Source organism: Centrocercus urophasianus, unplaced genomic scaffold, assembly GCF_019232065.1.
Source record: "Centrocercus urophasianus isolate 14NV4802_14NV808 unplaced genomic scaffold, USGS_Curo_1.0 seq_20, whole genome shotgun sequence".
Lineage (NCBI taxonomy): Eukaryota > Metazoa > Chordata > Aves > Galliformes > Phasianidae > Centrocercus > Centrocercus urophasianus.
The window spans coordinates 21711960-21725396 of NW_024884756.1; the positions used below are offsets into that span (position 1 = coordinate 21711960).

Here is a 13437-nt window from a genome sequence, read left to right on the forward strand (position 1 = left end):
TTTTTGTGGGTGAGCCTAGCATAAGGGTAAGCCTTCCATTTATTCTCTCTTGTTATCATAGTCTACTTTGCCTAACTCTCTTGTTTCTTTTTTGTGATTATAACAGCCTAATATTCTTTGATTGTACAACATACCTGCTGTCTTTCAGCATGTTTAAGATGTCATCTCGAAAGGTGTCTCTGTTCTTCTCCAGAAAGCCTCTTACATCATAAAGCACCTGCAACAAAGATAGAGCTGCTGGAACAGGGCAGTACAAGTCATTAAGTGCTTCTGCGTTAGCATGCCAATATATACGACCTCCAGCAGAGCTACAAAGTAATGCTGCAGGCACACGTCAGGAGCTCAGTTCTTAAGATCAAAGAAGGAGTTCCAGAGCTCAGCAGTTACTAGCAGAAAGGTGGCTTTTAGCCACCGATTTAAACAAACAAGAAAAACCAACCTCAAAGCCAGGAGCTAAGTGTAGCAGCTGCAGAGATGTGCCCTGCAGCCAACAAGTGGGGAAATCCTCTGTAAGGTATGAGCTACTCCATTTGTGTCAGGAAATATCACCAGTGCCACGTAGTGCCCTGTGCTCCCAGCTACCACTGCTCAGCAACTGAGAGTCTGAGAATCTTAGTCCTTCATCTCAGACTTAGAGGGTATAGCAATTGAAAATGACATGCTATTTCAAGCCCATTGCACCTCCTATGCTCTGGTATGAGGCATACCGACAGCTCAGAGAGATTCCTCATTTTGGAAATCTAAATATTCCATGATCTCACATCCAGGTGCAAGCATTCTCACAGATACACTGTGAACACCTACCTCACCAGCGTAATGCCTTATGCCAAACTGATGATCTGTCACTCTAGGCTTCACATAGTAAGGATTGCTCTGAAATGAAAGGGAAAAAGCATCTTAATGTCACTGTAGGAATAAATAGGATCAGTCAGGAGCTTGGCCGTGACTATGGCAATGCTGAGATGGGTAAGGACCTTAGTTGTTGCAGAGCCTGATCACATGTGTAGCAGTTATCTGCATCTACATTGCAAATATGTTATTCCCGTAAGATGGAAAAATCCAGCCCTTCAAGGCATTCCTCATGTGAGCAAGGGCTTGCAGAATCAAGGTTGGGCAGGCATGCCATGGATGAAATGTTAATTCTTGCATGTCTGACACCCATGAAATCTCGGCTCCACACAAACCATGTGGTGCAGTACATGGGATCAGGATGCAGGGAAGATGGCAGCTTTGCAGAACTCCTATGTATTTTTCTTTGTCAAAAGAGGTACATATCAATCTCCTGTCTTCCTCCATATTTCATCTTTCTTCGCACCTCTCCTCTTTTTCCACATTAATTTTCCTTTCCTCTTATTAGCTCTTCTAATCTCCCTTTTTTCCCCCCTCCTCCATTTTACATGATAACCCCTAGATATGCAAGAACGGCCACATTACTTGAGATCAGTGAACTGTTCAGCTGAGCATTTTGCCGCCAGCATTGGCTATGTAGAGTAAGAAAAAGGCAAGTGCATGGTAGTTCTATACTCCTGTTCTCTACAACTCTGATTATTTCCACAAGGTCTGTCTGATTAGTAACCCCAAGTGGCTTTCACTGCCAAATGCTTATCCAGCTCCCAGCTATTAGGTTCATGTATTTCATCTATGCCTACAACTCTCCAGTTTCCTTCTCCCAGCTCCCCTATTGCTATTCAATCCAGGGTCAGAGGTCTGTGTGGGAACTGTCGATCACGGCCTGAACCTCTGATTGACCACCTGAGGCAAGCTGTGGGAGCACAGGTGGAGGCAATTTACCTGTGCTACCAGAAGGAGTGGAGCCTGGCTCCATCTCTCCTAGACCCCATTTAAGTGCTGACTGCCACTAAAGAAGGATCTCTTTCTGGAGATCACTCCTTGTGGAGTTTACTGTGAGCCTATGACAGCAGCGAGCATTTCCATTTATTTTAATTGCCTTTCCATCACGATAGCATTGTTAAGCCTAACCTTTGTACACCTATTGATTGTACAAGGTCATATTCTCTTAAATCAGCTTTTATGCTCTTAACCCTTTTGCAATCTACAGAAAACACAGAAGATGGCTTTTTCTCCTGCAAGGTCCATCAGGCTTCCCAGTAAGCGAGCAGATGCCTTCTAATGCTCTTCCAGCCTACCACAGACACTTGGCCAGTACAAAGAACACTTAGCCTTCTAAAAATACAAACTTCAGACTAGTGTCTACTTCACTCTTCTTTCCTCCCTATGCTCCTTCTCACAGAGTTCTTCTCTTTCTCTTATAGGCCCTGGGGTTCCACATTAACTGCTATCTCCTCAAAGCAGATAGAGGTGACACTATGAACAGCTTAATGAGAAGGCTATTTAATGTACAGAAATCACCAAAAATAGCAACCAAAATGTCATGGGGCATAAAAGAATGCAAAATAATACTGACGGTCTCATGCTGCTGTACAGTAAACAGGCACCTTCTTACCAAAGGAACAGCTTTCTGGTTTGATTATTTATCTCAGAAAAGATTAGGGAAAACACCTAGAGGAGTTCAGAGACAAACAGCAGAAAGAAAGAGGAGCTTTGAAATTTCTCTATCTGGAGACAACCTAAAGAGGTTGGGACAGTTCACAAAGAAAATACAAAATAAGCGATATATTAAAATTACTGATATATTAAGATATACAAAATACCAACGAGAAGCTAAATCATGTATTCTTATACTAAAGGTTGAGGTGTATAAGGGAGAGCTGCAGTGGGATTGACTTGGAGGCATCCATTTAAGCCAAAAGAAAGGAAATATTTCCAACAGAATATTTCAGGAGAAGAAAATGAGAATATCTGCATCTATGCCAGCAAAAAAAAAAGTCTGATAAAGGATATAAAGTATATGTTTTCAGGTTAGGATCAACCCTTAATTGGGGAGCAGGTAACCTACTGGCCAACACAGCTATTGCTAAAGTAGTGAGTTATTCTGTAAGTGCCTGCTACAGCATTTGATTTGCTTTGTTTTCGGTCTATTAGGACTCTTTGTCTGCTATGATGAACAGAGTGCTGGCTGTACTGGAGACAGGGTACAGGATTGCTACAGTGATCTCACTGTGGATGTTGTGTCCACAGGATAACTTTTTGACCTGCAGGAAAGAGCCCTCCTACTCCTGTATCCAGAACACAAGAAAGAGGAGGAAAGAATGTAACTAATTAAGAACAATAAGAGAGTTTCCATTAGAAGTCATGAAGCAAAAACCATCCCCAGCCCCAGGAGATAGATTTGAAGTGCTCTGGAGCAGGCTGCTGTGAGTCAGTTGGCAGAAGAAAACCACCCACGCCACGCGGCCGCATCCTGTGCCCGCAGTGCTGCTCCATGTCCCGTCACAGATCAGCGGAACCCGACTTCCATCCCATGCCACAAAGTCAGACTTCCACCCGCAGCCTGCACGCTCCCTCTCTGTGTGCAAGAAACCATCTGCAGGTTCCTTCACTTATTACTGTTGTTCAGCGCAGCCTTATTAAACACTTGCAGACTTGAGCCTAGGGCATTTCAAATTTCTTGCACAAAGCGCATTTTACATCAACAAAACCTTCACTTTCAGCTTTGAAATGCTGATGGGGCAACATACTGATCATTTGCCTGTCGGGTTATTTTCTTACTTACCATATGCTGGCTGTGAAGTTTTTCCAGAAGGGTGTTGTCTGTGCCTTTGGGGAATCGACTCTCTTCATTCACCAAAGCCAGCAGACCCAGTTTCTGCAGCCAAACAAGAGACAGGCTTTCACAGACAGCAAAAGCTTGAACTACGTAGCGCCAAGCCAAGAAACAGAGATTTGAACAATGTGGTGAGCAATAACTCACAATTTATATTCAGCAAATCTGAAGCTGAAAGCATGAATACACTTTCTTGAGCTGGGACAAGGGCTAAAACAGCTCATGCTCCTGGTAAGTCATAAAGGAAAGAGGATTTAAGCAGCTACTTGTTTTTAAAATCGAGAACCCCCATGGATGGCCCCAAGACAATCCACAGACACAACCATGATCCCTGGAATCTGTCCCAGACAGTTGCTCACCTTCTCAATAAGGTCCAGGCATTCTGCATTATCCATCCAGTCAATAGCTTCCCAGTTTATCCCTTCCCTGATAGTCAAGAACAAGCAGAAAAATAAATGAAAAGGAAGAACCAATGCCCTGAGCTACCGGAGAGAAGTGGCTGAGAATGGCTTTCCCTGGACCAAGGAGGATTTGCAAGAGCTGGGCTGTCCTGTCCCCAAGAAAGACACTTGCAAGGAAGACTACAGGCAACAGGTGATTTTCTGATACAGAGTCCCTCCAGGGAAAGGCTAATGTTAAGAAGACACTGAAGGTGTTCCCTACAAGCCCTCAGCCCAGGTGTCATACTTTCTAGTCCACAGCAACTTGTGGCTGTTGGCCAAGTGGAATTAAGAATGGAAAAAACTATCCATCCCCTAAATAGAAGAGATAATTTTATTGCTTTAATGACAAAAATTCCAGATCACAGCTTCAAATGCTTGCAATAATGGGTGTCAGAAAGGTTATATATTTTTTACCAAAAGGCCTCTTGGATTTCTTCTGAGAGCATTAAGTACTTCCAGAGCTGAAGGAAGTAGAGATTTCTGAAATCAGTGCAAATAACCATTGAGTCAAGTTGTCTCAGGTGTCACAGATCACTTGCCTGATTGAATGACAAAACACATAGGGCTACTTACTAAACGCAAAGAAGCAGAGCAGGTACTGAGTTTACATCACCCTACAACAACTTGAAGAGTAGTCAATAATAAAATGCTCTCATTCTTCCCAAAGTTCAGTCATGGAATTTAAACTCCTATGTAATCATCAGAAAAAAAATCTTTTGTTGCAATGCTACCATTCCCAACACAAGCTTCCTGCAAGAGTGGAGTCGGCCTGAGAAGTGAGTACATAAATAGCCTTGCAGTTTTGTAATCTTTAGAATTTCATGAATTGCCTATTCAGCTTCTCCTTTTACACCGCTGCTCTCATTTGCCCTCGCTGACCTGACTCAATTGCTTCATTCACAAACATAAAGGCTTCTGTTTCAGAGCAAGAACTGAAGCAGTTCTCTAGCAGGCTCCTCTAGAAGCTGTGATAATCTAGAGCATCCCAGGTACTTTACAAAGTACAATCCAACATGAAGCTCACAGAAGAAAAACAACTGTGCAGAAGGCCCTGTGCTCTTTAACCTCAGGAAACAGTCTGATTAAAGTCTCCCTGCTGAGGAAAAGAGAAATTTTCACAGCATTGGAAACTTCAGAAAGAGCTGTCAGATATCTACCCAGCTACCAATAGGTAGCAATAGGGGGGTGAGTTTGGGAGTTGGTGTTACACCATATGTGATCACTGGAAGTTGACATGGTTTTCTGGAAAGACTGTGGAATTTCATGGAATAGGGCAGCACTGTGTGCCAGACACAAGGTACATGAAACCACAGCCAACTATGGTACACCTTAAGGAAAAAGTGAAAGAAAAAATGGGAAAACACTTGGAAAAAATATCTGATGAGTTTCTTTGTTCTTCCACTCTCCTCTAGACATTCACTTTCAGTTGATGTTGGAGAGAGGACAGGTTTTGTGACTAACCTAGTGCAGCTACTCTTCTGATCCTATCTTCAGCAAGTGACAGAAACAACCAACCTGACTGTAAGCAATGAACTCAAATGGAGAGGCATAGAACAGGAAAACAGATGTGTGCAGACATATTATCAAGGTGAAGTTTTCACAGGTGTAATAGGAGAGTCTAGTACATCAAGGGCCACTACTTTCAGGAGACACATATCATGTTGTAATTGATTTGGACTGTGTTTCAGATGCTGGAGAGGGTTTGCTGGCTAGACTGAGAGCCTGGCAAAAAGTCATTACTTAAGCCAAGTTCTTTCTGGGCTAGACTCAGATTCATGAGAGTCACCATTTGATAACAGGAGGGCTCAAAATCCTACAGTACAGGCAGCTTTTGCTTGGACACAAGTGACTTATGCTGGCAAAGAGCACACGGATGGTGCTTAGAGATGCACCAAAGTCAGGGCTGCACCAAGGCTCAGCTGCTTTTCCTGCTTAGACAGCACAAAGGAGGAATATAGTCCTCCTTTCTATCACCTACAAAAGCAGTAAAGGCCCTGCTCCTCTATTTGTCACCTGTTGTACTCCAGCTGCTCCAAGGAGAAGATATGCTTGTTGAAATATTCTTGGAGCTTCTCATTTGCATAGTTAATGTTAAACTGCTCAAAACGATTCACCTGTGGGAAGAAACAAAGATTTTAAAACTTTATAGTCTTGTCCTTGTTCTATGTCCTGCAACCTACAGGAAAGTGCCAGGCCTGGAGCAATACAGAGAGCACAGGGACAAGGGTGTCAAGATGGACATAAGAAAGACAGTATGGGGAGGCCCATCAAGAGAACAGTTTTTGTAGCTCATGCTTGGTTAACGCAATAGGCCTAAATGGTAATAAAGGATGCTAGAGGCAATCACATTTCTTCTCAAGACAAAAGAAGTTCTGTAAAGGTTAGGCCACTGGGCTTTCTCTTCTTTGAAATGTCTGAGCAGTCACTAAATAGTTGCTCACCGTACATTCCTCATAATAGCAAATAGGAGCATTACACACTAGATTCTCAGCAAAAGGCAAAATGTATGTAACCAGGTAACGTACATGTAAAACCTGGACATTTACTTTGCATGTAAGTACAAAGCGAGCAGATACAGGTAATACTAAAGTAGCACTGAAGTAGTATTAATTGTATTTGCTTAGAGTTTGTGTCACAAACCATACCTTGAACATCAGCCTGCACAAACACAGGTACCAAAAATGGGAAGCTAAACAGATTTTGCCACTCCCAAAGGGAAGAGACAGCAGACAAGTCCCAAAATGCACTATGCTATCTTACACAGGATACAAACCTACAAAACATCTTCCCTGCATCAGCTGACCTCTCCAAAACCAACATACCCTGTGAAAGACAAAATCCTGACCTGGAAGTTCTCGAAGCCAAAGATATCCAGGATGCCCACAGACTTAAAGTTTTCCCTGCCTTTGATCTTCGTATTAATCTTGCTAATGAGCCATGAGAAGCACTGGGAATACAGCGCCATGGAGAGAGAGTCCCGGGAGTCTGCTGCCTGTAAACACAAAGAGGAAAAAATGAGTTACAGGGAGAACAGAAGGCATGAGGGGCACCAGGAATCTCTACAGGAATTCAGGTCCCTCCATTCCTCTTTCAATTCCTCGGCCTCTGTACTGATTATGTATGATGCAATATTTATACGTACAACCAACATTCAAGATTGCAAATAGGCCAGACATGCACAGATGTACCATGTTTTATCTTCAGGTAACTGAGCTTGAGAGGCTGAAGGAAGTAGCAAATAAATAAATAAATAAATAAATACAATCACTACTATATTTTGGAACAGGTGCTGGTGTAGGGTAGGTGGCAAAATAGCTCACAACTAAGAGCCCATAGCAGTCATTTGCACCACTTGAGCCAGTATTTGCAGTGACATACAAAACAGCATTTAAAAAAAATAAATAAATAAGTAAAAAATCACAGAACATCCTGATTCCTTGGTTCAGTACGCTTGTAGAAGAGTCAGATGGTGTCAGCTCAGTTTTTCAAGCCTGGCAGGGCAGAATCTAATAGAGCATTCTGCCACCAAGTTATCAGGTGCCTCTCTAAAACATCATCATCTCACTGGAAGCCAATCGTCAGCCAGGACGCATGGCCCACAAGGAGGTGAGTGGAGAGACCTTCCTGAAGCCAATCCTACATCCCATGCAGTGATCATAACCAAGAGAAAAAAAAAGAGCTTAAACTGTGAATGCTGACAGGGAACGGATAATTGTGTCTAAGAGTAGGGGTGAATGTCCAGAACTGAACTTCTGAACTCTCAAACAGAAGGAACTGGAATGGGCTGGTTGTGCTTTTTGATAGCTTTTGGACTAAACAAAAGTGGCATGCTCCAAATCCTTCAATTAACAGAGAGACATGAGACAGAACCACAACATAAGAGGCTGATCATATGCTGGGCTTCCACACACAGGCTGTTCAGATCAAGAAACCAGGACTTATGGTTCTGGGAAGAAGAGGAGGTCAAAAAGTAGGGTTATCAAAAGGAAGTGATCACAGAGAGAAGAAGGGAGCCAGGAAAGACCCAAGGTAAATATCCTGGCTGGATGAACCTGAATCCACCCAGTCCCTCATCTTGCTCCCGAGGCCCACCAGCTGGATCCTCCCTTCCTCCCAGTCTCACTAGTACTCTCCCTCCTGTCTTTCTCTGGGGTAGCATCTGCTCTCCAGCAACCCAACGTCTAAGGCATGCAGCAACCTCCCCTCTCCATATTTTAAAGTGCAGGCATGTAAACCTTCTCCAGGTATCTCTTCTCTCAGCAGGTGATCTCTCTAGTGCATCAAGACGGGGAAAGACCCCAAGCCCTCTAGCACCTTTGCCTGCAGAATCCAAGTGGAGCCAGACCTCCCCATCCAGCTGTACAGCAAAACCACATCCCCCACAACATGGCATGAGATTCTCAAAGGCCCCTTTCACCCTCCCAGCCCTGCCCGCCTTCAGGCGGATTCATCCATTCAACCCACTGAAATGTCAAAGCTCGAATGGGCAGTAAGCCCGTTACAGAAGAAGAAATCCCTGGCAGCAGCATCGTCACATTCCCACAGTAGCAAGTGGGAAGAGGTGAGCATAGAACATGGGGGCTAAGAGCCTGTGCAACCCCATAGGCCTCCTGGTCAGTGCAACAGGCTCACCTAGCAATGGTACCTAAGCCATAGCATCCACTTGTGGCAGGAAAAAAGGAGGCTTAAAAAATTACTTACGTGTGAGTATTGAAGGAATCAAATTGTTTGCTTTAGAGAAAAATTAATACAAAGTGAAAAACTTATCATAAACTGAAGCTTGTAAAGTGAAGAGCTGGGATGCCAAAGGCTGGCCTTGTCAGAGGGCTGTTTTTCAGCTCCAGTCTCCAGTGCAGCTGGAGCAAGTGTACTTAAAGAGGCTCTGAACACACTTCTGGCAGGAAAACAGAAGCAAGGTTGGACTGACATCTGTCAGAGGGAACCCAGAAACACTAGTTTCTCTTCCAGTGCACTGGGCAGATCAATAACCCTTTGCTGCCTGTGCTAGCCCAAGATTTCCATTACAGATATTTATTTTGCTATAACACAATGCTTATTCTGTCCTAGTAGCAGTAGCCCTCATTTCCCAGCGCCACGCCTTTTATTAATGACAAAAGATGATTTTCCAGTTATCTGTGTATGGACCTAAAACACCAAGAGTGCCCTCAAGTGACAAGTGGCACCGCAAGTTACAGCTGGTAGGAACAACACTGCAATGAGCCACAGAGGAATACAAGAGATGAGCAGGACTGGCTCCAGCAGGCAGTACAGGTTTGGAGACAAGAACACAGAAGTTTGGTGAGCTCTTCTGCACATGTGGATACACAAACAAGCTTCTGTGGAGTAACAGCCGAACACCCACTGGATGGTTTGTGGTAAGTGAGTGTCAGTTGTTACCTTCCAATAAATGCAAGATAGCCTCAGAGTTCAGCAAGGCAAAAGCATGCATACACGCAATGACCACAAACCATCTGATGCACCCTCTGCACAACCAATTCCTGGTGGCTGAAGGTGATCTAAAACTGGTATTGTGCATTGCCTGCCTCTAAAGCCTAAAGAGCAGAAGAGGCAACAATGGGACCTGATCTACTGCTAAGGGCAAAAGACTGAAGGACATAGCTGACAGCTGAGTGGGTTTAACAGGGAACTCTAAACCTGAGTGGGTGATAGAAGGCCTGGAAACACAGAAGTAGCAGAAGCAGCAGAATACACTAGGATACGTACCTGCTCCACAGTGAGGGGGGAGCTGATCTCCTCCCCACGCAGAATCATGGATCTCTGAGTCAGGACTTCGGAAAGCTGGAAGGCATCTAAGCCCAAGAGGTCACTGGCAATGTTCAGCACTAAGAAGAAAGATAAGACACACTTTTTTTCCCCTGCGCAGATCCCTACCAGGGCAAGGAATACACATCCTGCAGCTCAGCATTGAATTCCCAGGGATTCCTCTAAGGCAAGCAACTTAAGAAGGAGTCCCTTTACTTAATTCTCCTTGGCATACCTAAAGATGTGTGCTCACATACCTACTATAAGGCAGGGTCAATACCCATTAGGGGCTGCAGAGAGAGACAGGTTAAAGTCAGCCCTTCTGCTAACAACAGGAAGAGCAGAACATGGGGTAAAACTCAGCACCAGTAAAATATTCACTGAATAGAAGGTACATTTTCATAAAGGCACAATAGTTCAGCATGAGATTGCTGAACTTGTGTGTCCAGAAGAAATTAAATTAATTTCAGACATAAAGCATTCATGATATATATTAATTACCTCTATTTGTCTAGGGACTCACTTTATCAGCCCACCTCAGCCTGGCTATCTGTAACAGAGTGCAAACTAGCAGGTGCTTCAGAGGAAAATCTGAAATAGATTTATCTACATAAAGTTGTAATGTGACGGAAAGTACCACAAAAATAGCAGGGTGGCAAAGTCTTTGGCTGCAGCAAATGAGAATGAGCCCAAACGCAGCAACCACAGACACAGAAACAAAGGAATAAAATCTGCTTACCTCTAGAAAGTCCTCAGATAGGCAGGGATCTCCAATGAGATACCCTTGCCTCCACTGCCAACCCTTAATTGAAGTCTGGGAAGAGATGGATCCTCGCACCACCCCTTCTGGTCACTCAATGCACTGCATGCACCTGAGCTCCCCTGGGTTGGCCCTGCCCTCCCACCAGGTACTGGTGGGAATCACTGGTTCAGGCCGTGGTTTAGCATTTCTGCTACAATCTAAAACTCCTTCTTGCTCCTATTTCTTCTTGCTCTTTCAAAGAGAAAGAGAAACTGTGAGATTGTGAACTTGGTTTGAGAGTATTGAAGTCCAACTAAACCATATTGTGCTTGAAGCCATGCCTCCTGTGGCAATGGAGGCAAGGCTAAACTGCAAGGAATCCTCTGGCAAAGGTACTAGTGGCCAGGATAGGGAGAAAGAACTGCAGAGTGAACTTTGCTGGGGGTTTTGCACAACTGACCAAGTCTCAAGGGTCCCACTTACCTGCTTTGGTTGTAACCTGGGCCCCGCCAGCTGTCATAAACTCAACATTTCCCAAGTGAAGAGTGCCAGAAAGAAGTTTGAAGATGTCTCGGATCTCTTCAGAGCTGAAGTCCACCACCTTCATGGCAGTCTACACAAAACCAAACAGCCAGTGTTGGCTGTAGATACAGTCAAAGTGGAACCACCACACTTACACCCTGAGCTCTCTTCTCAGCTGAAGTATAAATGCCATGTTGTCATCGAAAACTTTCGATTATTGGAGACATTTGTTTCCTTTAAATCACATCTAAGCAGGAGCTATTGAAATCCTAAGCTGCCTCCTCTCACCTTGTCTATCTGGTTCCACCTACACTACTAGAGCCCTTGGGCTGATAACATGCCACTTGTCAAACAAAACGTGAACTGCATATTCATCCTGATAAACTCATGACCTCTGGCAAAGTTACAGATGTTGACAGAAATCTGTGTGGCATTTCAGAATATGCCATTTGCAGGGGTGATATGACTACAACAGCTCTGGAGAATGCCTAAGTGTTTTCTTTCACGTGGTCAGTGTGAGGTTTCCAGGATCAGGACATCTAGAGAGCTCTTGAGAATCACTATGGAGCAAAGGGGTGAGGATCGTATTCCCCAGAGTCTCCATTGTTCTAAATTATTATTCATCCTTGACTGCTTCCCAGACTCTTCCATTCCTGTACACTAAAAACACTCTTTGAGCCTTGTTTTTACCATGAGCAGGTAAAACAGTTCAGAAGTTGCTGAGCACCATATTTTAGTGTAGGTCAAATCAATTCTGCCTGTCATGTCCGGGTCCTGCAGCACACTTAGCCTATGAGATTGTGCCCAGGAAGCTCAGGAGGATTAGAACAGGACTCACCATGACCTTAGTGAACATTTCTCCATCATTCAAGTTCTCATCATTCACACAGCCAGACTGGCTCAAGTACCGATAAGTCTCTGGCTCAGCGAGGGAGAGGCTTTCTGCAGCAGCCAAGGAAGCAGGGGAAGAGAGAGAAAAAGGTTTATTTAGCAAACAGCCTTTTCCTTCTACAGTCTTGGTCCCCTAAAACAATGGGTATGGTCACCACAATGGGTATGTTCATCTAAACAGATTCCATATGCCTCAAAGGGTGCACCTAGACATTGATCGCACTGGGCAAGGGGGTGTGCAGGAACAAAGCTTGCAGTGATATGCAAAATGATTTAAAACGGTCAGATTCCAGGCTGCCTGCAGTCACAGAAGCACCTTACCATACTGAACTGACTTGGAAAAAAGAGGGAAAAAAAGATGAAATTCAATCTTGTTAAGCATACATAAAAAGTCTTAACTATATACACAATGAGCAGTGACCTCTAAATTAAGTATTTCCACTTGGTTCAGAGAGCCACAGTAATATTTCTGAACACGTCTAGTGCTGAGCAGCAATCAAAAACTGATTACTGAAAATTGCACAGAAAGAACACAGGGCAAAACATAAGAAACTGAATTAGGTCTCTGCGCATATATTTGGCACAACCGCATCTTGAATGCTATCTGCAGATTTGATCCCCCTTTTCAAAAAGAAGAGAGGAGAACTGAAAGATCTACAGAGAAGAGAGAAAAGGATGATCAAGAGGTAGGAATGCACTACAGACAGTGGAAGGAAAGCAGCCTGAGATGCCAGCTTAGAAAGGGAGACAGAGAAGAACAATTTGCTTAAGAACAGAACATATTTTCTGTGCTTTCTGAAAGTACCTACATGATCCCCACTGTTTCCCTTTGTTCCCAAGGCTTTACAGGCTGGACTTGAGAAGGGACTAAGCAATATCCCAGAAAATGTAGTTACCTTTCAGCTCCCCACTCACACCAGCTAGCAGAGCATAGAAGATGTGGTAATTCCTCTCTCCAGGATTCTGGTGTACCACTCTGTTCTGAAACAAAGAATGCAGACATAGCCAGAAGGAATAGGCTGCACTTGTGGTTGCAAAGGCAGAGGGAGGATGGGATACAGGTAAATCTCTAGGGCCAATGCACAAGAGAGGCTGCCTCCAGCTCAGCAGTTGATGTTGCCTGAACAAGCTGTACATTAAGATCTCTTGTGTGGCTGTGCTGCTAAGCATGTAACTCACTGAGAGTGTGCCCATGGGGAAATGGAACCTTGCAGGTTCTGGCCCTGCTTTTCAGTGAGCCTGCAAAGTCTGAAGTAAAAGTAAAGTAAACTGAATCAGAGCACAGCTGATGACATTTGGAGTTGTACCACCAAAAGCCTCTCTATGGAACTGAATTACTTGCTCTCTCCTTTTCCCCTCATTAAACCTGCTTTCTTAGAGCCTCTCTGGAC

General features: G+C 44.1%; 1 protein-coding gene across 1 annotated transcript in view; it reads right to left on the reverse strand.

The window, feature by feature from the left end:
• LOC122162189 (unconventional myosin-X-like) overlaps positions 1-13437 on the reverse strand; it is a 66145-nt gene that overhangs the window by 36089 nt on the left and 16619 nt on the right. The window contains exons 8-17 of the mRNA XM_042822324.1: positions 12943-13027; positions 11994-12097; positions 11117-11246; positions 9853-9971; positions 6974-7120; positions 6142-6242; positions 4045-4111; positions 3635-3727; positions 805-873; positions 135-217 (exon numbers count right to left, since the gene is read on the reverse strand). Coding sequence (XP_042678258.1) covers positions 135-217; positions 805-873; positions 3635-3727; positions 4045-4111; positions 6142-6242; positions 6974-7120; positions 9853-9971; positions 11117-11246; positions 11994-12097; positions 12943-13027 — 998 coding nt within the window. The remainder of the gene's footprint in view (positions 1-134; positions 218-804; positions 874-3634; positions 3728-4044; positions 4112-6141; positions 6243-6973; positions 7121-9852; positions 9972-11116; positions 11247-11993; positions 12098-12942; positions 13028-13437) is intronic.